Source organism: Dasypus novemcinctus, chromosome 18 (assembly GCF_030445035.2).
Source record: "Dasypus novemcinctus isolate mDasNov1 chromosome 18, mDasNov1.1.hap2, whole genome shotgun sequence".
Lineage (NCBI taxonomy): Eukaryota > Metazoa > Chordata > Mammalia > Cingulata > Dasypodidae > Dasypus > Dasypus novemcinctus.
Genome location: NC_080690.1, coordinates 16,096,500 through 16,121,149, shown reverse-complemented (window position 1 = coordinate 16,121,149; position 24,650 = coordinate 16,096,500). Strand labels below are relative to the sequence as shown.

Here is a 24,650-nt window from a genome sequence, read left to right as displayed (position 1 = left end):
GTAACATCATGAGTGGACTGAATAACTGCCTGCAAAAAGATTGGTAAGGATGGCAGAGATGGTTTTATTATGCCGTGGGAAAACTAAAATTTCTAAATGTTTGCCGAAAACAACCTTTTGAATAGATGTTGAACCGCATTAGGTTATCAGGTATTGAAATTATGGGAAAATTGTAAAATGTAATTTTGAATAATCCTAAAATCTAAAAGACATGCTGATGTTGAGAGTCATAAAACTATCTGCCACGACATTCTAGAGAAGGGGTCTGTGGTTTTCATCTGACTTGCAGAAGAGTCCGTGGAACAAAAAAAGGTTAAGGACCCTTGAGCTATAGGAAATCAGGTTTTATTCCCAATTTACCGTGTAACAGGAGTCCCAGGCTGCAGGAGTCACTTGGTTCTTGGCCGTAGCCTTCCAGTCCCCCAAAAGCTTGGCTCCTTTTACCATATCTGTCATTCTCAGGAAGAGAGGAGTAAGAAAGTAGAAAGTGCTGCCACAATTTATACACTGCTTTGGAATTCTTTTGCCAAAATCAGTGACTTTAAGAAACTAAATTGCTCTCCTCTCCAACTCCTTTAATATTATTTTCTTGTTTATCTGTGACATAAAGAAAACCACTTCATGCCAATTGGGGTCTGGAGTTGAACTCTATAAATAATGTTGTCTACTGGTCCACACTGAGAGAATAAATTAATGAACTACCTCCCCAAATCTTTTAAGGCCAACAGACTGAGGTCTGGAGCCTGCCCCTAGGAGTCAAAAAGAGTTTCTGAAGCATTTCCTCCTATTGCTATTCATGCATTTCCTTTTTCTTTTTTTTTAAATTATAGAAGGTGTGAGTTTACAGAAAATTACATAAAATACAGGGTTCCTATATACCACCCTATTATGAACATCTTGCATTGATTTGGTACATTGTTACAATTGATGAATGCACATTTTTATTATTGTGATGTTAAATATAGTCCATGGTTTAACTTAGGGTTCACTGTTTGGGTTGTGCAGTTCCATAGATTTTCATGTCCTTCCTTTGTGAACATTGCAGCAGAATGTCAAGCCCCTGTGCTCCTCTGGGCTGCCGGTGGTTTGGCTGGTGGGGTGGAGCTAGCATTCCATAGTGAACTGTCTCAGGCGTAAGGTTACAGCTGTGGGGATGGCCCTTGAGAGCCTGAGGAACAAAACAGCTGGAGGCAGAATAGCACTCAGCTGGAGCATTGGTGGTTCAGTGGTAGAATTCTCGCCTGCCACGCGGGAGGCCCGGGTTCGATTCCCGGCCAATGCAGCAGTTGAACACTTTTTGGCATTTCCTTGAAGAGAAAAACTTGGCATTAGGCAGTGTGGCTCTCCCAGGAGAGATACTTTCTTACTAAGAGAAATTAGAGGAATCTGAGAGATAGACATTTTTCGTGAACTTTCATTGATGTGCAAGTGTTTTTCTTTGATTTTGTTGTTTTGTTTCTGAGTCTCATTTTAGAACATTTGGAAAGCAGATAAAAATATAAAGAAGCAGAAGCAAGATTGTCCCCACCCAGAGGCAGTCAGTATTAAAATTTTGGCATATTTTCCCAAATATGATTTTTATATATGTTGAGATCATACAACTTATATAATTCCACATCCCACATCCTGCTTTTTTTGGTGTGATGGTGGTTGGTTTTGCGGGGTTTTGGAGGGTTTGATTTTATTTTTTGACTTGACAAATCACAACGTGCAGAAGTTTTGAATATTTCATACTGACTTAAAAATTGAGGTATCTTGCAAGCAGTGGGAAGCAGACTGTGGCCTAGCAGGATCTGAAGTGTGCTCAAACTGTGTGTGTGCAGAGGTTGTATGGATGTGAGCACGCATGAAGGGAAAGAAAGAGCTTCTCTTAGTAGGCCAAACACTCAGCTTAAACAACTGACTAGTGTTACTTTTTGTTGTTGTTTATTTGTTTCTTTTAAATTGCTACATCTATTTTGAAAGACAAAAGCATTTCCATTTCAAAAATTTATCAGCTTTAATTGATACGTTATGAAAATGAAACATCTATAGTTTGGGGGCAAAACTATAAAATTAAACATGTAGGTAACCCATTTATATACTGCTAAAAGTATGTTTTAAAGAGAGATATGCAAAGTAGCTATTACCTGCATGAAATGTATATACAGAGATTTTTTTTTCATCCTGGATACCAGGAATATAAAAAAGCAGATATATTTAACCATACCATACTGTGATTCATCATACAGCATAAACTTTGATTTCCCGGAGTGTATCTATTGACTTTGATTTAAACTATCCCTTATTTTATCATGTGGGAACATAAGTTATGTGTTCAAAATGTAAGGATTTTGAAATAATGTTAATTCAAGTTTTGTTGTCTTATTGTATTGCCGTTCAGAATGCTGCCCATTGAAAAGGGAAGCATTATGTTTACAAATCTGCTTTGAAATGTCTGCCAATTTTTTTGGTAGTATCTTTAGTAACGATGTTTGTCTCCAGCATCCAAAAAATTAATTAATAGAAATAAAAATGGATGCGTCTTAATCTACAGAGACAGGAAATGGATTAGTGATGGCCTGGGGCCTGGGGGCCAGGGGCGTGGGGGTGATTGCTAACAGGGCCGGGTTTGCTTTGGGGGATGATGGTAATGTTCTGGAATTAGGTGGTGGTGATGGTTGCACAAACTTGTGAGTGTTCTAAAAACCACAGAATTATACACTTTAAATGGTGGCTTTTATGTTATGTGAAATTTTGTTGTATAAATTATATCTCAATTTTTTTAAAAAAAGGTTCATGCCTCTTCACTCAGTGTGAAACCCCGGCAGTCCCTGCCCCACCCTTTCTGCTTCTGTGGCAACAGTGTCCAGCTCCCTGGAAAGGCGCTGCTCAGTTCTCTGGGTCATGACGCTGAAAAGCAGCTCTGTCTTGGCAGGAGCATTGGTGGTTCAGTGGTAGAATTCTCGCCTGCCACGCGGGAGGCCCGGGTTCGATTCCCGGCCAATGCAGCTTATTTTCCTTTTTACATAGTTTTCTTATTTCCTAAATGGCCTCCAGACAGCTGTCTGCTCAGGCAAGTGTTGCTCTAAAACCAGGAACATTCAGGCAGCTTGGCTCTGGTTTTACTGCCTCATAAAACAATATTTCAGCAGATGAAAAGCTGGCTTTACAGTATTTCTCAGAAACGGCACCAGCTAATTTTAGGGCTTCACCCCCACTCCCAGGCCCCCCAGCTTGTAACAGTCTTCACCAAAGTACCCAGGAGAAGGGTCCCCATAAGCCAAGAGACAGGCAAATCAGCTGGTCTGTGGGCAGGTCCAGAGCCTCCCGTGTGCCCTCCCACCTGCTCCACGGCCCACTGGGGCTGCTCTTGCTCGCCAGTGTGTCCCTTTCCACCCAGTCCTGCTCTGACTCATCGCACGGCACCCTTTGCTCCCGGCCGCCTGGAACCCTCCACGAGGGTTTGGCGCACCGCGCACACACGCACACCTGCGGCCGCCAGAGCTCCTCCCTCTGCCTCGGCGCGGGGCCTCTGATCAGGGCAGGCACCTGGCTGCTCCCAGCCTCTCTGTTTGCTGTGGCTCCTCAGCCCTGCCTCTGGGGAGGATCCTCAGCAGTGTCCCTTTGCTGGCTCTGAATTCTTACAGCACCTACGGGGTCCAGAATGTCTCCCCCAGGACAGACCCCTATTGTTTTTTGCAGTCCTGGGGCCAGGCCACCTGAGGCCTTGCGCTACTCCCTTCCTAGCTATTGCCCCAACCAAGCTGCTTTGCCTCTCTGAGCCTCAGATTCCTAATTTGTAAATTAGGATAATAATACTAATATGGACTTTGGCCCAGTGGTTAGGGCGTCCGTCTACCATATGGGAGGTCCACGGTTCAAACCCCGGGCCTCCTTGACCCGTGTGGAGCTGGCCATGCGCAGTGCTGATGCGCGCAAGGAGTGCCTTGCCACGCAAGGGTGTCCCCCACCCCCCACGCGCAAGGAGTGCGCCCGTGAGGAAAGCCGCCCAGCGTGAAAAGAAAGAGCAGCCTGCCCAGGAATGGCGCTGCCCACACTTCCCGTGCCGCTGACGACAACAGAAGCAGACAAAGAAACAAGACGCAGCAAATAGACACCAAGAACAGACAACCAGGGGAAGGGGGGAAATTAAATAAATAAATAAATCTTTTAAAAAATAATAATAATAATAATAATACTAATACCTAGCCTGTAGGACAATTGCAAAGTGCAGATGAGATTTAGCACCCAGCACTGGCAGGCACTCTCAGGAGCTGGTGGATGGCATTTTGTGAATGCTTCTAATACACCCATCTGTGTGGCAAGGTCCTCAAGGGCAGGACTCATGCCCCCTTCTTTTTTATCATCAGCGCTGCCCAGAATGCTAGCAAGGCCCTCATGGGTTCTAAATGAGGGTGCTAGAAGATCAGGGATGGGAGTTCACGTGGCACACGAGGATCGGAGCGATAACTGGCCTTTCCAGTGGAGGGCTGGGACCTCCCATTGGTAGAAGTGTCTTGGAATCCACCCGTTTACAGAGCGTTGGCTGGCCCGGGTTGACCAGCACTTTCGATGGGCTGTGCAGTTGCAGGTGACTCAGCCTCTGGACCTGCCTGCAGAGGTGTCACTTGTGGACGGGGCAAGGGGTTGAGGGGGCCCAGTAGGCAGGTGAGCACTGCTGAGGTTCCAGGCAAGGCTTCACAGAGATTATCTGAACTGGATCTTTTCTTTCTGCTTAGCTTCCATTCCTATCCCCATGTTCTAGTATGACTGTAATGGAAATCCATGTTCCCTGCAGAGATTCTGGAAAAAATAAAGAGGTCCAAGAAGAATTCTCACCATAACCTCACCACCCAGAAATAACCACTGTCAACCTCTGGGTATATTTATTTTCAGTTGTCTTTTTGAAGTGCATGTACTTACCATGTGTGGCTTTTCTATTTGTTTTCCCCAAAAAATAGGATCATAGAACATACAGTGATTTAAACCTAATTTTTCATTTAATGGATGATGAACATTTTTCCAGATTAGTCAGCATTACTCTACTTTTTTTTTCCCTCTCCCCTTCCACCCCACCCCAGTTGTCTGTTCTCTGTCTCCATTCACTGTGCATTCTTCTGTGACTGCTTCTATCCTTATCAGCGGCACCAGGAATCTGTGTCTATTCTTGTTGCGTCATCTTGCTGCATCAGCTCTCCGTGTTTGCGGCGCCATTCTTAGGCAGGCTGCACTTTCTTTTGTGCTGTGTGGCTCTCCTTCCGGGGTGCACTCCTTGCGCGTGGGGCTCCCCTACGTGGGGGACACCCCTGCATGGCACGGCACTCCTTGTGCACATCAGCACTGCACATGGGCCAGCTCCACATGGGTCAAGGAGGCCCGGGGTTTGAACCGTGGACCTCCCATGTGGTAGGCAGACGCCCTATCCATTGGGCCAAGTCCACTTCCCTACTGTGCAGTTTTTGTTAAAAATTGAAATATAATCCACTTAATCTAAAATCCCACATGACATGAAATTCACTATCCTAAAAGTATGCAATTTAGTGGTTTTCAGTATATTCACAAGATCATCAACTATTACAGCTGTCCAGTTCTAGAACATTTGCATCATCCCCTAAAGAACCACCGGGCCCATTAGCAGTTGCTCTCAAACCCACCCTCCCCCCCAAGCAAGTGCTAATATACTTTTTATCTCTATGTTTTGCCTATTCTGGATATTTCATATTAATGGAATTGTACCATATGTGTCTGCCTTATTTCACTTAGCATAGTATTTTCCAGATTCATCCACTTTATAGCATATAAAAGTATCCTGTTCCTTTTTATGGCTGAATAATATGCTTTCGGATGGATATACCAGTTTTGTTTATCCTTTCATCAGTTGTTGGACACTTGGATTGTTTCCACTAACTTTATTTTTTTTTAATCACGAGCAATAAGTATTGACCATCTCCCTTTTAACCAACACGAAATATAAGTAAGCATATTAATGGAATTGGTCCCTGGCACAGGTAATTCAAATGTTTTTGTCTTTGGAGTACATTTTATAATTCCTTTTTTTTGTTCCAGGTTTGCTTTTCTATTTATATAACATACTTACATCACTCTATTTGGTAGATACGCCATAATTTATTTAATCAGTCTCTCACTGTAAATCATTTTGGCTGTTTTTTATTTTATTTTAATCTTATAAACCCTGCTAACATGAACAGCCACATAGAAAAGCCTTACACACATCCATAATTATTTCCTTTTAAAGATAAATTCTCAAACGAATATCTAAGGCTTCTGTTACATGCTGCCAAATGCCTCTGGGCACTCTCAAACCAACCTCCAGTCCCACCGGCTGGAACTGGACCTTCAAGGATAAATTGGCGGTTGCCTGGAAGACCCAGGCATGGAATCAGGCAGGAAGTTTGGGGGCCGGAGGGGAATACTGGGGAGGTGGGCTGGAAAGGCAGGTGCAGTTCTCCTGGAACTGCAGGCTCTTTAGGAGCCTGCTTTGTTGCCTTCCCCATCCCCCGGCCCCAGGTAGCCACTGCGTGAATAATCACCATTCGTTTGGGTAGTAGGTGCTGCATGCCTACTGTGTGCCAGGCCCCATCCTAGATGGAGATTGAACAAAAGGGCAGCCAGGCATCCCTCACCTCTTGAATCTGACCTTCCTGCAGGGGGAAGGCAGACAGGGAGCAAGTTACAGAGACAGATACGTGGCAGCATGTATTTAGAAGCCTAAAAAGTTTAAAAATGTATTCTCAGGAAATAAGTATGAATGTTGGTAAGATTTCTGTATATGAAAGGTATTTTAGCAGATCAATTCCATGGGAAACACTGGGAAGAAGGTGGTGGGATCCAAGAAGGGGGTGCAGTTTTAAATGGGACTGACCCTCGGGGACGGCCCCGCTGCAGAGGTGTCATTTGAGCAACGACTTGAGGCGGTGAGGAGGGAGCTGTGGGGGAGTCTTCCAAGCCACGCCCAGGGAAGAGCAAGGAGGACAGTGTGGCTGGTGGTCCGAGATGAGGGCAGACGGAGCAAGGGCCAGATCGCACCAGCCTCCGAGGCCATCAGAAGGACTTGCATTTTCACTGCAGGTGACGTGGGAGCCATGACACCATCAGAATTCCTTTTTACAGAATCGCTCTAGCTGCTCGGTCGAAATGGACTTTAGCAGGGCAAGGGCAGACGCAGGGAGGTATAACCCAGGCCTGAGGCTCTGGTGGAGAGGGCGAGAATCGTCAGCTTCCAGGGGTGCCTTGAAGGGAGCAGCCAGGTTGCTGACGGGCTAGGGGTGGGGGTGAGAAGGAAGGGAGGCCTGGAAGCGGGAAGCTGCCGCTTACAGAGAGGGGGGAGGAGCTGGGTGGTGGGAGACGACTGCTGAGCTTGTGGTGCGGTTAGCCTGGTGTTCGGGGAAGAGGTCGAGGTTAGAGGTGAGAAGCCAGTGTCCTCGGCATATACACAGGATCAAGCCGGGAGCCTGGGGGAGGATGTGCAGGGAAGAGGTGAGGTGAGCCCTGGTCTTCAGGGGCGCCCTGTCGGGAAGGATGGGGCGAGGAGGAGCCAGCCAAGGAGCCTGAGGAGCCGGGGCCCAGGAGGCAGCAGGGAGCCAAGTGGAGAAAGCGTTCAAGGAGAGGCGTGTGGGAAGCGGATTTGGCTCAACTGATAGAGCGTCCGCCTACCATATGGAGGGTCCAGGGTTCGATACCCAGGGCCTCCTGACCTGTGTGGTGAGCTGGCCCACGCACAGTGCTGATGCACGCAAGGAGTGCCCTGCCATCTAGGGGTAACCACTGCGTAGGGGAGCCCCATGCTCAAGGAGTGCGCCCCTCAAGGAGAGCCGCCCTGCGCAAAAAGAACGCAGCCTGCCCAGGAGTGGCGCCACACAAACAGAGAGCTGATGCATCAAGATGACACAACAAAACAAGACACAGATTCCGGGTGCCGCTGACAAGAATAGAAGCAGACACTGAAGAACACACACAGCAAATGGACACAGAGCAGACAATGGGGGGCGGGGGGAAGAGAAATAAATAAATCTTTAATTAAAAAAAAAAAGGAGAGACGCGTGATCATTGGGCTGTGTCAAAAGCTGCTGCCAGAGGAGGAAGGTGGGACCGGGGCGGAACAGTGCTCTAACCAGCGGGAGGACAGGAGCCACTGAGCAGCCGTGTCAGCAGCGCGGTGCGGCTGAGCGCCTCGTGGGAGTGGGAGCGTGCGGAAGTGGGAGGAAGGAAGTGGGCACAGCAAGGTTCCAGTAAAGAGGAGCAGAGAAGTGGGATGATAATGATGGGTGAGGTGAGGTGGGCGGGGGACTCTCTCCTTCATTGGAGAATTACAGCAGCGTATCGGTTTTCTGTTGCTGCTATAAATTACCTCACTGAGTGGCTTAAAACAGCACACACTTGTTGTCTTAGAGTCCTGGCAGGGCCAGGTTCCTTCTGGAGGTTCTAGGGGAGGCTCTTGTCTTGCCTTTTTCAGCTTCTCAAGGCCGCCCGCGGTTCCTTAGCTCATGGTCCCCTTCCCACATCTTCAAAATCCGCAGCGGACCATCTTCCAGGCTCCCTGTCCCTGACCCTCCTGCTTCCCTCTTCTGAGCTCCTGGGATTATATTGGTCCCGTCAGGGGATCCAGGACAACTCCCTCACAAGCTCGTTTCCTTAATCACATCTGCAGACTCCCTTGTGCCTTTGTCTGTGCCTCGTAAGGTCACATATCCACAGGTTCTGAGAATTAGAACACGAGTCTCTTTGGGACGCCTTTATTCAGCCTGCCAGGGCAAGTTCGTCTGCTGATGGGAGTGATCCAGTGGGGAGGAAACTTTAATGATACAAGAGTGAACTCGGGCTGCTGGAGTCCTGCCCCTGAGAAAGGGGTTGCGGGAACACCTGAAGCTGTGATGGAGGGGTGGCCTGAAACAGCACAGCATGTAGGGGCCCAGAGGCACACGGCGGGCAGATGTGCTGAGAGCTACTGCGAGTTCTCTTCTGGTTGTGTCCATTTTAGGAGAAAGCAGGGTCATCAGCTAAGAACGAGGGTGGGGAAGAAGGTGGTGCAGGAGGAGAGGAGAGAGGAGACGGCATGAAATACATACGAGAGCTCAGGGAGAGAAAGGCAGGGAAATGTGGCATCATCATTCGTTCATTGCGTTGGACTAAACTTTGAGCCTCCTGTGCCATGATAAGATGTTCAAAATTATCCCGTCTACAGTGACACCTGTACCAAGAGGAAGAAGCACAGGTCTGATTTTAGGTGACATGACTGTTTATTGAGGGTGGTGTGCTGAGCACTTTACATACTATTGTCAAGGCAAAAGACAATAATAGTGATATGGAAGGATATTACATAATAAAATAGTCTACCAAGAAGATGTAACAGACATGAATTTGTATGCACCTAAAGAAGTAGCCTTGAAATGCATAATGCAAAATCTGACAGAATTACAAAAAAAAACTTGGTAAATCCACATTATTTCAAATATTCCACATTGTATAGGCCTCAAAGATTTAGAAATTGTATATGCACTCTTAAGTAAACCATGGATTAGAAAGAAATCCCTGAAGAAATTATAAAATACTTAGAAATGAATGACAATGAAAGTAATATATAACCAAACTTATAGGAGCCACCTGAAGCAGAATTGAGAGAAGTTTATGTCCTTAACTGCATTTATTAAAAAACAAGACTACTGGAAGTAAATAGATGTTCAGTTCCAGAAGCTTGGCCAGAAACGGTGTCAGGAATAAAAAGGGACATATCGCAAATACTGTGAACAGTTTCACACCAGTAAATTAGATGAAATGGGTTGTTTTCTCCAAAAAAAAAAAAAACCTAAGTTGCCATAATCAGTTCAAGAAGAAAGAGAAAATTTGAATAAACCAACAAGTATTAAAGACATTGAATTAGTCATTGTGTGTCTCTCCTCTACCCCAACTAAAAAAGACCAGGTCTAGATGGTTTTACTAGTAAGTTTGACCATACCTTTACAATTCAGATAATCTCTACCTTGTACAATTAATTTCAAAAAGTAGAAGAAAAGGGAAGTCATCCCTACTTCTTTATAAGACTAATATAATCTCGATAGCAAAACTAGACAAGGACAGTAGAAATAAATTACAGGGCAATCTTAACATATGAACATAGTTGCAAAAAACATAAGTGAAATGTAGCAAGTTGAATTCAGGATGTAAAGAAAATGTACATCACAATCAAATAGAGTTTTTTCCAAGAATGCAAGGATATTTCAATATGAAAAATATCTAGAAGTCTAGTATACCATATTGAAGGAAAGGCTATATTATTATCTCAGTAGATAAAGAAAAGGTATTCAGTAAAATCAATCATTTAAAAATAAATTAACAAACCTGATAACTTCCACCACCAGAAACAGTGTTATTTTTCAAAATCACTTATGTGAAATGGTGGAAAGAGTCCTTTATCATCAGGAAAAAGACTCTTCTGTCCCCACTGCACCAAAGGTCCTAGCATATACAATAAGACAGAAAAAGAATAAGAGTTATAAGAATTACAGATACAAAGACAAACTATTTTCCTAGAAAGGTCAAGAACCAAACTATTGAATTAATAAAACATTTCAATAGGGTTTCTAGGTATAAGATCTTATTTAAAAATAATAACATTATTATATGCAATAATAACCAATTAGAAAATATAGTAGGGAGAAAAAAGGATCTCGGAAGAACTATACAAGGTGGCCAGACCTTTATGGAGAAAATCACTAGTTTTTATGGAAAACAAAAAGGACACCTAAGGATTTTATCATGAAATGGAAAAGATAGCCTACTCAATGGGAAAAAATATTTGGAAACCACATAACTGATAAGAGTTTAATATCCAGAATATATAAAGAAATCCTACAACTCAACAAAAAAAAAAAAAAAAAAAAAAACTGGGCAAAAAACTTGAACAGACACTCTCCAAAGAGGTTGTACAAATTACTAAGCACATGTAAAGATGCTCAGCATCACTAGCTGTTAGGGAAATGCAAATCAGAACCACAGTGAGATAACCATTTCACAATGGAATGGCTACTATTAAAAAAAACTTAACAAGTGTTGGAGAGGATGTGGAGAACGAGGAACACTCATTCATGGATGATGAGAATGTAAAATGGTGCAGCTGTGGAAGACAGTTTGGCAGTTCCTCAGAGAGCTAAGTATAGAGCTACCGTATGACCCAGCAATCCCACTACTAGGTATATATCCAAAAGAATTGAAAGCAGGGACTCCAACAGATATTTACATACCAGCGTTCATAGCAGCATTATTTACAATGCCAAAAGATGGAAGCAACCCAAGTGTCCATCAACTGATGACTGGATAAACAAAATGTGTTATATGCATATGATAGGCTATTATCTAGCATTAAAAAAGAGTGAAATTCTGGTAGATGTGACAACATGGATGAACCTTGAAGTCATGTTGACTGACATAAGCCAGCCACAGAAGGACAGCTATTAAATGAGCTCACTGGTATAAACTAATTATAATAAGCAAACTCATAGAGTCATAATCTGGAAAATAGGTTGCCAGGCCCTGGGTTGGGGGATAGGGAATGGGGAGTTAATGCTTAAATTGTACAGAATTTCTGTTTGGGTTGATGATAAAATTTTAGTAATGGGTGGTGAGTAGGACAACATAGTGAATGTAATTAACAGCACTGAATTATATATGTGAATGTGGTTAAAAGGGGAAATTTTAGGTCGTATATATGTTACTAGAATAAAAATGAAAAGAAAAAAACAGGATTGTATAGCTCAATGATCCCTGTTGTAAAGGGTAGACTATTGTTAATAGTACAATTATAAAAATGTTCTTTCATTAATTGTAACAAATGTACCACTCTAATGCAAGTTGTTAATATTAAGGTTGTATATAGGAACTCTGTATTTTATATATTTTATGCATAGTGTTTCTGTAAACCTACAATTTATCTAATCCAAAAAATATATATATATTTTTTTTTAAAGGTTTTTTAAAAAGACCTAAATAAATAAATCGTTGGAGTGGGAAAACTTGATGTATAAAGATGTTAGTTCCCAAAGGAAATGACCCATAAATTAAATGTAGTTCCAGTTAGAATTCCCACTAGGGTGTGTGTGTGTGTATCAATAAACTAATTCCAAACTGTATGGAGTGGCAAAGGGTCAAGACTAGGATAATTTTAAAGAACAAGCCTCCAAAAATGGTGGCTTATTATGAGGCTATTGCAAATTATATATTGCAGAATTGAAATAGGGCTGGAGAAATAATTTCAAGACACATCCACGCATCTATGGAAACATGATATAATATACAAGTGACATTACACATCTGCATGGAAAGGCTGGACAAGCACTGTCCAAGAGAAGTGTAATGCAAGTCATATGTAATGTTAAATTTTCTAATAGCTACATTTAAAAATAATTAAAAGAAGCAAATGGAACTAACGTTAGTCTTTTTTTAACCCAAAATGATAAATAATTTTAAACAGTGATGTCGTTTACATTTTTCTCATACTGTGTCTTTGAAAGCTGGTGTGTATTTTATTCTCACAGCACGTCTCACTTCAGCCCAGCCACATTTCAAGTGCTTGGTAGCCACAGGTAGCTACTGGCTGTCACCCTGGACAGCACAGGGATAGCCTATTCAAAAAGTAGAACTGCATTAGTTGGGTATCTAGATGGACAAGAAGAAAATTATTTTGTCCTTCACAAAAAAGTAAATCCTGGTGTGTTAAAACATAATGCAAGTGACTGAATAGTTTATAGTGTTGTGAACATAGAATCTGGAGATATGCTGCCTCTGCCTTATCACTTACCCCATCACTTACCAGCTGGGCAACCTTGGGCTAGTTACTTAACCTCTCTGTGCCCAGTTTCCTCTTGTGAAGTGGAGGTAATAATGCTCCCTGCCTCATAAGGTCATGAAGAGGACTAAAGGAGTTTGGAAAGAGCCTAGAAAAATGCCTGGCACGTATTAAGTGCCAGGAGTCTGACGACCCCTTTGTCCGTCATTCAGCTTCAACGTTCATCCACTTACAACCAGGTTTGGTCCTTCTTTTCTCTCATCCACTACTCCCAGCTTCATTAATTGAAAGCAAACTTCTGACATATTTCATCTATAAATGTGTGTTTTTCTAAAACATAAGAGCTCCTCTTATAAAAGTAACCACAATACCATCATCACACCTCAGGAAAGAAAAATACATAAGTCCTTCATATTATCAAAAATTCAGGTTTCATATTTCTCCAACTGACTTGAGTTTAGGTTTTCTGTTGTTGCTTTGCTTTGTTTTTGCAAATAGTTGAATTCAGAGCAAACCAGTTCCCTTCCCTGCAGTTGGTTGATATGTCTCCTAAGCCTCCATGAGCACTGTAGGCTGCCTTTCATCTCTTTTCTAATTCCTTGCAGTTTATTTTTTAAGAAACTGGGTCATTTGTCCTGCAGAGCTTTCCATGGTGTCTTTATCATGGTAATTAGTCCCCTATAGTTCCTGCAAATCAGTAGTCAGAGCTACTTGATCAGGTTCAAGTTCAAATTTTTTCAACAAGAATACTTTATAGTAGGAGGAATTTCTTAAACAAGACCCCTAAGTAAAAATTTTAAAGAAAATGATAGATACCTCATATATAAATTTAAGACTTTAGTATAACCAAAAACAGGATTAGAAATACAAGACAAGGCACAGATTTGAAGAAGATATTTGCACTGCATTTAACTGTCAATATAAAAAAAAAAAAATTTTTTTTTAAACTCCTACAAATCAAGAAGGGGGGAAAAAATCCAACAGATGAAAACCATGTAGAATTCATGATGAAACAGTGTGGTAAATTGAATAATGTACCCCAAAAAAGAAGTATTCTTAATCTTACTCTGTCTTCCTGTGGCTGTGAACCCATTGTCAAGACATAGTATCCGTTCAGGTGTGGACGCCTTTGTGAAGAGCTTCTTCTAAGAACCTATTTAGGGGTGGCCAAGCTGAATCATGGAGGGCTTATGAAGAGAGGACACTCAACCACAGCCAGAAGAACCAGAAGCTGCAGAAACCAGAGGAGCAGCTGCACAGAGAGGTGGCCGCGTGATAGAGGCAGGGATGCCAGCCAGAGAACCCCAAGGACGGCGGCAAGCTAGCATTGGAATACAACAAACATCGGGAAGAAAGCAAAGCCTTGATTTGGGATTTGTAGCCTCTGAGACCGTGAGACAATAATGCTTGCTGTTAAGCCAGCCCATTATGGGTTTTCTGTCGTAGCAGCTCTGGCAGACTAAGACTGTATATTCCTTTATATAACAAATGTTTGTGTAACTCAGACCGTGTACGGCACATCACTGTAAACACCTAACAGATCTAAGCTCGTTTGTTGTCATAATATCATGTATGAGTTTCCTAGAGCTGCTGTTACAAATTACCACAAACTGGGTGGTTTAAAACAACTGAAATTTATTGTCTCACCATTCTGGAGTCTAGAAGCCTGAAATCAAGATTTTGGCAGGACCACGTTCCCTCTGAAGGCTCTAGGGATGAACGCTTCCTTGTCTCTTCTAACTTCTGGGTTCCCACAACCCTTGGCATCCCTTGGCTTACAGCTGCATCACTCCAGTCTCTGCCTCCACTTCCCTGCGTGTCTCTGAGTGTCCTCTCCTCTCCTTAGAACAGGTGTTCTTAACCTTTTTTGTTCCATGGACCCCTTTGCCAGGTGAAAACCAAGGACCCCTTACTTTTTTTTTTTTAGATTTGTTTTTATTTATTTAATTCCCCTCCCCTCCCCCGGTTGTCTGTTTTCTGTGTCTTTTGCCACATCTTGTTTCTTTGTCCACTTCTGTTGTCGTCAGCGGCACAGGAAGTGTGGGCGGCGCCATTCCTCGGCAGGCTGCTCCCTCCTTCGCGCTGGGCGGCTCTCCTTATGGGTGCACTCCTTGCACGTGGGGCTCCCCCACGCGGGGGACACCCTTGCGTGGCACGGCACTCCTTGCGCGCATCAGCACTGCGCATGGCCAGCTCCACACGGGTCAAGGAGGCCCGGGGCTTGAACCGCGGACCTCCCATGTAAGGACCCCTTACTAAGTCCAGACTATACTCTGTATTATATAATAAATCTATCACTCCTGCACCAACGCATCTCCACAAGAATAATGTGTGTTTTTTTTTTATTTCAATTCAAGCTCATGGACCCCTGGTTAAGAACCCCTGCCTTTGAAGGACACCAGTCAGTGAATTTTGGTCCCACCCTAATCCCTAATTAAGGGACCATCTCCTCTTAAACACATCTGCAAAGACCCTATTTCCAAGTAAGGTCCCCTCTGCAGTTCTGGGCGAACATGACTTTCGGGGAGACTCTATTCAACCCACGACGTGACTCTGAGGTATAGGTGCTTTCATTATCTGCATTGCGCACGAGGAAGCCAAGGCAAAGGCAAGTAACCTGCCCAGGGTCACACACCAGTGTCCGTAGCAGCAGCAGGGCTCAAGCTGCCCTTAATTCCCTGGCATTTCCTCTCCGCCTTTTCCAGACCCTCTTCCTGCCCCCATCGGCAGTTGTGCCCCACCCCCCAAAACACATATGGGACCAGAGGGGACGGGGCCATGCGGCATGCATCTCTTTAACGTGGAAATGAAGGTCCCCTTCGCTGGGGTCCCCTCTGGCATTTCCCAAATGGGTCCCGCACTGGTGTCCCTTCCCTGTGAGATTATTGTGCCAGTAACCTCAGAAGCGTTTTCAAGAGCCCTGGTCAGGGTGGGGGACTGGAGGTCCAGCAGCATTTAGCCTGACACTTTGTCTGTCTTACTCTCCCCAGGAGTTCCAGATGGTTCCTGTGACTCCAGCTTTAGTAGCAGCATCAGTGTCCTCACTCCAGCCAGGTAGGTGGTAGGTCCCAGCCAGCGGTGTTCGTGGAAAGCAAGTGGCCTTGATCTTTCCTGGGTGCGGGAGACTCCAGCGGAGAGCCAAGGCAAACTCCCCGTGGGGCCTCTGCTTTGAGGATACCTACCTGTACACCGGAGGTGCTGGCGCGGGCGCGGGGGGCACTGAGCAAGCCCGGCCCACCACTTCTGACCTGTGGCAGCGTCTGGGGAAGCATTAGAGGCTGTTGCAGGTCGGTAAACCCAAATTGTAAGAGCGGGGACCGCAATGGGGAACGTTTGAAGATGCCTTTGGCAGCACCTCTTCCTTGCCGAGAGTCCTGTGGGGCTGACAAGACCCCCGGTCCAGGGGTAGGCTGCTGGAGCCGAGTCCAGCGCACAGGCATCTGTTGGACTGAGTTGAGTCCAAGTGTGGATCGCCGGGCAGGGGGTCCTCTCCTGCTCACCCCGCACCCGCTGCAGTGGCACCGCCGCCCACGCGGGGGCAGTGCAGGCCAAGCAGCACCTCCTGCCATCCTTGCCACCCCCTGCTCACTCCCTCCCGGGCACCGTGACTTCCCTGGGACGGGCAGCCTCAGCTCTGTCCCTGTCTGAGTGCCCCAGGCTTGCCCCGTCACTGGCCTCTGTGTGGCTGGGGTGGGTGGTGGCATTCCTCCAGGGCTGTCCTGCACTCTGGACTCCCACGCTCAGCCTGGGCCCCCAGGAATCGGTCTCTCACGACGAGAAAGTGCACTCACCCCAAGAGGCCGCCTCTCCCCGCAGCCTCGGGATCACGCCTCTTTTTATCACATTTTTAATTTGTTTTTCTCTCCAGGGACCCTGTGCAAGTGGGTCCTAAGCGTGCAAGTGCTAAATATAAACGTGCTCCTAGGACCTCTCCCAAATGTCGGAGCAGCGAGCCAGTACTGCTTACTCCTTCCTTCCCCTTCCGTTCACTGTCACACATTCCCGGGCCACCTGCTCTCCATTCACCCCCACAGATTCCAAGATAAAAATATGGTCCCTGATTACGATCCCTGACCTTGAGCTGCCTGTCAGTGAAGAGGCAGAGAAGTAACCTAGAAATTATCGGAAAGGGTGGGGATTGGGATGGGGGCGTGGAGGGTGTCGGAGGGACGAGCAGCGAGCCCCAGCTGAGGCTTGCTGAGAAGAAGGGCTAGCAGCAGCGAATGCCGAGGCAGGGCCTGGCAGGCCCCAGGCCAGGGCCGGCACACGTCGCATAATGAGATGTGCGGTAATGAAATGTGTCGCAGGGTGGGGATTTTGCTTGTTTAAATCCCAAGAGGTCGGTATTGTTACCACCTCCGTTTCAGGAATGAGGAAAACAAGGCTAAAGGAAATTAAGTGACTTGTGGAGTGGTTCACAGAGTCAAGGTGAGGTCCGGCCATTAGACTTCCGCTACTGGGCTACACAGTGTCCTAAGACGAGTCCAGTTGGTGACGTGGACAGGGAGAGGCAGGGGATGTACGGAGTGTAAAGCCCAGAAGTTTGAGAACATGGTGCATTCCAGAAACCACAGTCGTTTAGTTTGACGAGCAGAACGTGGAGTGGGGGGAGGGCAAGGGTAGGAGGAGGCGTGAGAGTCACTCCTGGGGGGCAGAGATGGCACAGCTCATCTCTTGTGCCGGTCACTGCAAATGCAGCGACGACCAAGACCACAAAGGTTCCTGCCCTTGTGCTTACGTTCTTGGAGTGGGGCGGGGTTAGCCTCCCATGAGCAGACAGGCAAGGTCGTTCCATAGCGTTGGGTGCTGGGAAGGAACGCCACTGGGCAACGTGCCAGAGAGGAACTGGAGAGGGTCCTTGTGCACGAGGCGGCAGGAGAGGCCTCTCTGGAGGCCAGAGGACAAGGAGGCAGCTGCTGGCAGGGCGTTGTGGGCAGGGGCCCCGTGGGTGCAGAGCATGAGGCAGAACCCAAGGCCAAGGTGGCCGCAGCACAGGGAGCCAGGGCGCGGCCAAGCTGGTGAGGCGGGCATCTTGAGGACCCTCCAGGGCCACACAGGCCACTGGAAGGTGTAGTCAGCATCAGGTGGGAGCTCGGGGGGCCGCTCTGGAGGGAGTGGGCTTCGGCGAGCCTCGGTGGGCACACACCACTGCAGCCCTCCAGGCCTGGACCACGGCATGGGCGAGTGAGAACCCAGGGGCTTGGTTTGAGTTCTGTTTGAAGGTAGATTTGACAGGATTTGCCAGTGGATTGAGTGGGGCTAAGCAAGGAAAAGAATAACTCCCAGATTTGGAGCTTGAGCCAAACTCGGGCTATCCTGGTGTCATTAGCAGGCTGGGGCTGAAGAGGGAAGAGTGAGGAGCAGGGCAGCCCGGGGCTGCGTTCAAGGTAGCTCCGAGCATCCCCCGGGAGCTGCTCACTGCTGGGGCCCGTGTGTCCCACAGAGGACTCAGGCGTTGGTCCTGAAAGCTGCAGGAGCCAGTGGGGACTGCAAGAGTGGGAATGACGGGGACAGATCTGTGACTTAGACTCAGCAGCCCCAGGGAGGCCAGACGAGGGAGGAGCAGGGACTAAACGAGGCCAGAGAAGCCTGCTGCACACTTGCCGCTGTTAGAAAGCTGTGGGGGTTGCCGTCCTCTGAGAGAATGGCCGAGGAGAGTGGGGTGAGGCCTGATGGACCAGGGACTGGGGGGCTCTCCACTGCCTGGCCGGGGAGACTGAGGCGCCCTCTGCTGCGGTAACCATACAGGAGGGCTCAGTTCCTGTACTGGGTCCAGAAACCGCCTGGTTGGAGCCAACATCTTGGTCTAAGCCTTTCATTCAGGAGCCGGTGCTAACTCCTACTCGTTTAAAATTTTAAAAGCAAACAAAAACAAATAGTCCCTAGTGAACAGAGGTACCGTCGTGGCCACAGCACAGTCTGAGTGCCCCGGCTGTGCCAGAGGGGAGCGCAGCCTTCCAATTGTGCGTCTGAGGTGCTGGGCCCCAGGCTGTGGGGGACACGCCTCGGGCCCCACGGGCAGGAAGGGATTCTCCACCTGCGGGAGCTGGCAGCCGAGGACAGGAGCGGGGAGGTGTCTGTTTCCTCCAGCTTTGCCGAGGGCCACTTGGTCCTGCCAGAGGGAGCCTACACTTGGACAACGTGTCATCTTCCCAGAGTCGCCAAAAACAAAACCCGCCCTGCGAGTCTCCAAGTGCCTCGCTTGCCCAAGGCACCCGCCTCCATAGCCAGGTTTACCCGGTGGAGGCCAGCGGGGGCCGTGGACGAGCTGGAGCACCCTCATGGCCGAAAGGCATCCCCACCTGGTGGAGTCCTGCGGGGACAGTGGAGTTCCCAAACCTCCTACAGGCACTGACCCTTTCAGAATCTGACAAAAGCCGTGGACTAGCATCGTGGAACAACGCACACCATCCTGAATGCGCTTTCAGGGGCTCGAGGACCTCCTCAAAGCCATTTCTTGCACCCCAGCTGAAAAAGAGACTCCTCACTTGGCCCGCGATTGAGCCTCTTGTCCCTTCCTTCATCTGCCTCCTTTCCCAGGACCTGGGTGAGGCCACCCATGAAGGCAGGGCGACGTGGCCGCTCTGGGGGGCGCCATCAGAGGAGTCTGGGCTCCTCACAGCCAGTGTGCCAGCTCCCCTGCCGGCAGGAGGGAGGAGAGAGACAGGAAGTTGAGCGGGGCTGGAAAGAGGGAAAGATGGGATGAAAGCAGCAGCTCCCAGCCAAGGAAAAGCTTAAGAAAGAGCAGTCCTCTGGCAGCAAGTGCAGCGAGGACGTGGAGAAAGCGGAGCCCTTAGGCACTGCTGTGGGGTGAGACGGCGCAGCCACTCTGGAGAACAGCCTGGCCATCCTCAGAAGGCTAAACAGAGAGGGACGGCACAAACCAGCACCTCTGCGCCCGGGTACATACCCCAGGGAGATGGAAGCACGTGTTCATGCGAAAACATGTGCGTAAATGTTCATCGCAGCAATTTCCAAGATAGCCAAAGAGTGGAAGCAAACCAAATGCCCATGCGCTTCTGAACGGGTAGACCAAACGTGGTGCCTCCAGACAATGGAGTATTGCGCTGCCATAAAAAGGAATAAAGTCCTGATGCCTGCCACAGCAGAGATAAACCTCAGGGCATTATGCTGAGTGAAAGAAGTGCGTCACAGAAGACCACGTGTTTTACGAGTCTTTATTCGAAATGTCCAAAATAGGCAAATCCGTAGAGACAGAGTACATTAGTAGATGTCTAGCAATGAGGGGATGAGGGGGTGACAGCAAAAGGGCACAGGATTTCTTGGGGGGATGCTGAAAATGTTCTAAATTCGACAGTGCTGGGGCTGCACATCCCTGTGCATGAACTAAAAACCATTGACTTGTACACTTTACATGGGTGAGTTGCACAGTCTGAGTTACAGCTCAATACAGCTGCTACCGGGAAAGAAACAGTCACCCCACCACCGCCCCAGGCGTCCTCCGAGCAGGGGAGTCGGACCGCCTGACCCAGCCTGCCTGTCTGACCTTGGGCAAGTCGTTTAGCCCCTCCCTGCCCATTTCCTCCCCTGGAGACTGGGTGTAGCAATAGGACCAACCCCACGGGGTGTGGGGTTTGCACGTGTTCGAGTCCCTGACGAACGCAGGATGGTGCCCGGCACCAGAAAGCATTTCACGCCTTTCAGCTGCAGCTCTTGTCGCGAGAAGCCCATTACTATCCCCGTTTCCCACGTAAGATAGCAGACCCAGGGAGGGCACGGAGCCGCGTGCCCTCAGTCGTTGGCTCATTGGCGGCCGAGCCGAGACAGAGGCCGCGCCCTCGGGCCCCAGTGGCCGTGTGGTCAGCCTCCGTCTCGGTGGGCATGTCACACGTCACGCCTACCTGCCTCCCAGCTCACCTGACGCAGGAGCCCCGGACAGGTGTTTGCCGTGTGAGCAGAGTGAAGCCCGTACCCGGGGCCTGGCTGGGGCCACGGTGCCCTCGCCACGCTCAGCGCAGTTCCCTAGTGTAGCCCGCCGCCCTACATGTAGGGCAAGCAGAAAGCTCTAGAAGCCAGTACTTCCCAAATTCAGCCTCTGTTGGTTGGAAAAACATAATGATCGTTTGTAAAACAGTGACTTTGAGTTCAGAAACAATTCTTTTTGAGAGATTTCCCTTTGTTATAATTTAGATGCAACATGAGTACCACAAAAAGTTCAATAGATATTAGAGATGAAGTGCTGTACACCAGAGAGTACCACCAGAACTGGTTACTATTTTTTGGTAGTATCAGAAGCATGATCCAATAAATCTGGTTTTACTAGCCACAGTAGCACCATGCACTTGGAAATTGTAGTACAGCTTCATGCAAGGCATTTGTTAGGCGATGCTTTCTGAGAATAATGCTCAGTGAAAATGGGGTTTCACAGACACCTTGAAATAACTCAGAAGCCCCCAGGAGTCTAGACCTCCTGGAACCAATACAGAAATGTATTTTAAGCTGCATTAATTCCCTTCCGCTTTCTATGGGGAAGGCTGGCCAGGGCGAGGGTGCCCCTCTCGGCCTCAGAGCAGCAGCCCAGGGGCTGGGCAGCCCTCGGAAGTGCCCACAGCCCTACCCAGCATCTCGGAGCTCAGCTCATGCCGCTGCCCCAGCTGAGCTGCCCTGAGAGCCGCCGCCTCGGGTGGATTGCTGTTCCTGCCCTTTGCCAGGCACAGAGGTCAGTGTCCCTGGTACCCTGTGGTGTGCCTGCTTCCGTGACCTTCACCTCCAGCAGCCACAGGAGCAGAGAGCAGGGGGAGCGTTCAGCCAAGAGAAGGAGCTCTTGACCCGTGGCTCTGTGGCCAGTCCCCTGCTGTCTGTGGACCTCAGTGTCCCCTCTGTATGTTGGAGGAGTTGGTGACATGAGCAGTTTTGAAGCAGACCAGTGTCTGCCTCACCACTGTCTCAGAAGCCCCAATCTGGACAGGTTTGGCCATAGTTGGATTTGCTGGGGGAACATCAGAGAATGCTAGCACCCAAAATAGTGTCAATTCACACACACACACCCCCACCATGAAGTCCTCCTTCGCTATCTGGCCTGACACAGCGCCACCTGAGGGAGCTGCCGCGGTGGCTGGCCCTTGCTTTCTGCCCTCGGTAAAGCGTCCGGGGACGGCTCTCTGCTGAGGGGCTTGGCTTGCCAAAGTGACCGCCCACAGCTTGCGTCTTGGGGCCCAGTCTGCGCCACTTGGAGTTGGAGCCCAGCACCCCCGCGGGTCGCAGCCAGCTTCCCCGGTGTCCCCCCTCCCCACGTGGCCACCTCCTCTGCCCTTTTAACTGGAAAACACGTTGAAATGTACCTGGGGCTGCAGGCCTGGCCGGAGAGTGGCCGGTTCACAGTCCGTGCTGCCATTGCGCCTGCCCCTGAAGGCACATGTTGGTGACCAGAGTGGTGGGCGGGCCCCAGGCCTCGAATTTCCAGCCCCGTCCTAGCTGTGGAACCCGGGGCAAGTTATTGAACGTCTCTGAGCCTCCTTTCCAAAGTGGAAGCACCAACGTTATCTTAAAGGGCTTTGTGGGATGAAGTGAGCCTCTGCAGGAGACGAGCTCAGCAAGGTGCCGGGCACAGCGGATGTATCCAAGAAATGTTTGCGTTCGTCATTTTCAGTGCTGCTGTCTTCGTCACAGTTAGTGGAGCTGGCATTCCCCCCGGGGCTGCACCCCGCGGCCTGCACTGTGGAGTGGAGGGAAAGACTGGCTTGGTGCTGCCCGCCCCCCCACCAGCAGCTCCCAGCAGGCAAGCCAAGGCCTTCCTCCCAGGGTGCCGGTTCAGCTAAGAATGTGGTCACGATCCACCAGGTGCAGGGTACTCGTGACATAGGGGCTCCTCACTGCAGGCCTCCAGCCCCCCAGGGTTAGGGAAGAACAGGCAAGAGGGGCAGGGGCTGCCACCGGGTGTCCCCATCACCTGCTTTGTGGACTCCTGCCACGCTAAGGCCACAAGCTGCAGGGAGGCATCTCTTCTATCACCAAGACCAGAGCCTCCCCAGCCATGGGGTCCTGCCAAGCCAAGTAGCAGAGAAGAACAGAGCACGCCAGGAGGGGCCTGGCAGGAAGCTGGAGGGAGCTGCTGAGGCAGCCAGGATGGGAAGGAGGAACCGGAAGATAAGACAGTAACTCCTGGCCATCGGCAGAGGGAGAGGGAGTCTAGGAAATCGTCAGAGATGGAAAGAAAACACGTAGTAAGCCCTCGGGTGGACGGCCAGCCTGTGCCCAAGCCACGCTGTCCTGCAGTGGCCCTAGGGCCTGTGGCTACTGAGCATCTGAAACGTGGCTGGGCTGAGTCAAGATGTGCTGTAGATCCACCCCAGATTTCAGAGACTTAGTACACAGAAAAGGAATACAAAGTATCTTGTTAAGTTTTTATATTAATCGAAATGATAATATTTTGGATTTTAGGTTAAAAAAATATTGCATTAAAATTAATTTCACCTCTTTCTTTTTGCTTTGTAACATGACTGCTAGAAAATTTAGAGCCACTTCTGTGGCTTGCCTGGTATTTCTGTTGGAAGAGAGAGTTCAAATGAGAGATTGATTGAGAAATGGGTTGAGAGCCTGTGTTTGCCACCCTGGGCTTCAGGTCTCCTGTCTTAGGCTAAAAGAATTTAGACACTTGGATATCCTTAAATGACACCAGGAGGGAGGCGGGTATGGTTCAAGCAGTTGGGTGCTCACCTACCACATGGGAGGCCAAAGACTTGGTTCCTGTGCCTCCTAAAACAGATGAGCAAGTCAGCGACCTGATGTGTCATGCTGGCGTGGCAAGCTGATGCAACAAGGTGACACAACGATAGACACAACAAGCAGGCAGCAGACAAGTGATTGGGTACCTCCCTCCCACATGGGAGATCCCAGGTTCAGTTCCCAGTGCCTCCTACAAAAAGAGAAGAGGAGCAGACACAGAGAACACACAGCGAACAGACAGAGAGCAAGAGCAAACAGTGAGAGAGGAGAAATAAATATTTTTTAAAGAAAGATACCAGGAGCTTCCAGCCACGTGGCTGCGTATGGGAGACTTCAGGGCAGCCCCTTGAGAGGCTGCACTCTCACCCCAAAACAGGTGCCCTGGGCATCATCAAGCCATATTAAATAGCAGTTCCACTTGGCCTTGAGAGTGCTGCAGTGGTTCTCTTTAGGAGGAGCTGCAGGCGAATTAGGAAAGCACAGCCGTGGCGTTCCTGTACCGATGAATAATTGAGCAGCCTGGAAATAGCACGAGAGCCGGTTTGTCGCAGGCGGCAGCCCAGCCGCCTGGTCTGGAGGTCCTCAGGAACACAGCCCCACACCCGCCCCGCAGGGTCGCCTTTTGGTGAATAACAGCCGGACGGGTCAGCAGGAAGGGCGCCTTCGCTGGCCTCCCAGGGTAGGCGGGCCTCCTCAGCCCCAGCCCCAGCCCCGGCCCTGCGGCCCCTGCCTGCTCAGTGCGCTGCCTCCTGGCTGCACCAGGCCTCGCCCGGGCTGCTGGGTGGGACACGGCTCTGGCCGAGGACCACCAGGCTTCATCCGCGGAAGGCAGGGGCCTGCACCTCAGTGGAGCAAAAGCACGTGTTGAACCACCTGAATTTCTCCTCATTGGAGGCTCTGGTGCCTCTTTCCCAAGTCAAGAGTGTTAAAGTTTCAGAGGCAACTGTCAAGGCTTCTGTGTGAGGCCAGATCCCCATGCCGGGTGCCCTGGGGCAGGTGGAGATGAAAATCCCGATCCCTGCCCTCGGTCCAGAAGTGCTCCTCAGCTGCAGGTGAAACTGGTAGCCAGGCCCTCCCCTGTACTGCCTGGACGTGGATTTTTTTTTTCCTTTTCAAAAGGACGGTCTGGAATGAAGGGGACAAATGGCCATCCTACAAGGGTACAAGTGGCCATCCTGCCCTC

At 48.7% G+C, this 24,650-nt stretch overlaps 1 protein-coding gene and 2 non-coding genes across 4 annotated transcripts in view; all 3 read left to right on the top strand.

Annotated features, from left to right (window-relative positions):
- Positions 1–24,650, top strand: part of VAC14 (VAC14 component of PIKFYVE complex) — a 114,544-nt gene that overhangs the window by 25,394 nt on the left and 64,500 nt on the right. For both annotated transcript variants that reach the window (XR_009181519.2, XM_058279748.2), the window contains exon 10: positions 15,772–15,835. Coding sequence is in view for 1 of the 2 variants with exons in the window: in XM_058279748.2 (XP_058135731.1) it covers positions 15,772–15,835 (64 nt within the window). In the remaining variant the exon portion in view is untranslated. The remainder of the gene's footprint in view (positions 1–15,771; positions 15,836–24,650) is intronic.
- Positions 1,212–1,282, top strand: TRNAG-GCC (transfer RNA glycine (anticodon GCC)). The gene has a single exon. It is a non-coding gene; the product is annotated as a tRNA-Gly (tRNA).
- TRNAG-GCC (transfer RNA glycine (anticodon GCC)) lies at positions 2,920–2,990 on the top strand. Its single transcript has one exon. It is a non-coding gene; the product is annotated as a tRNA-Gly (tRNA).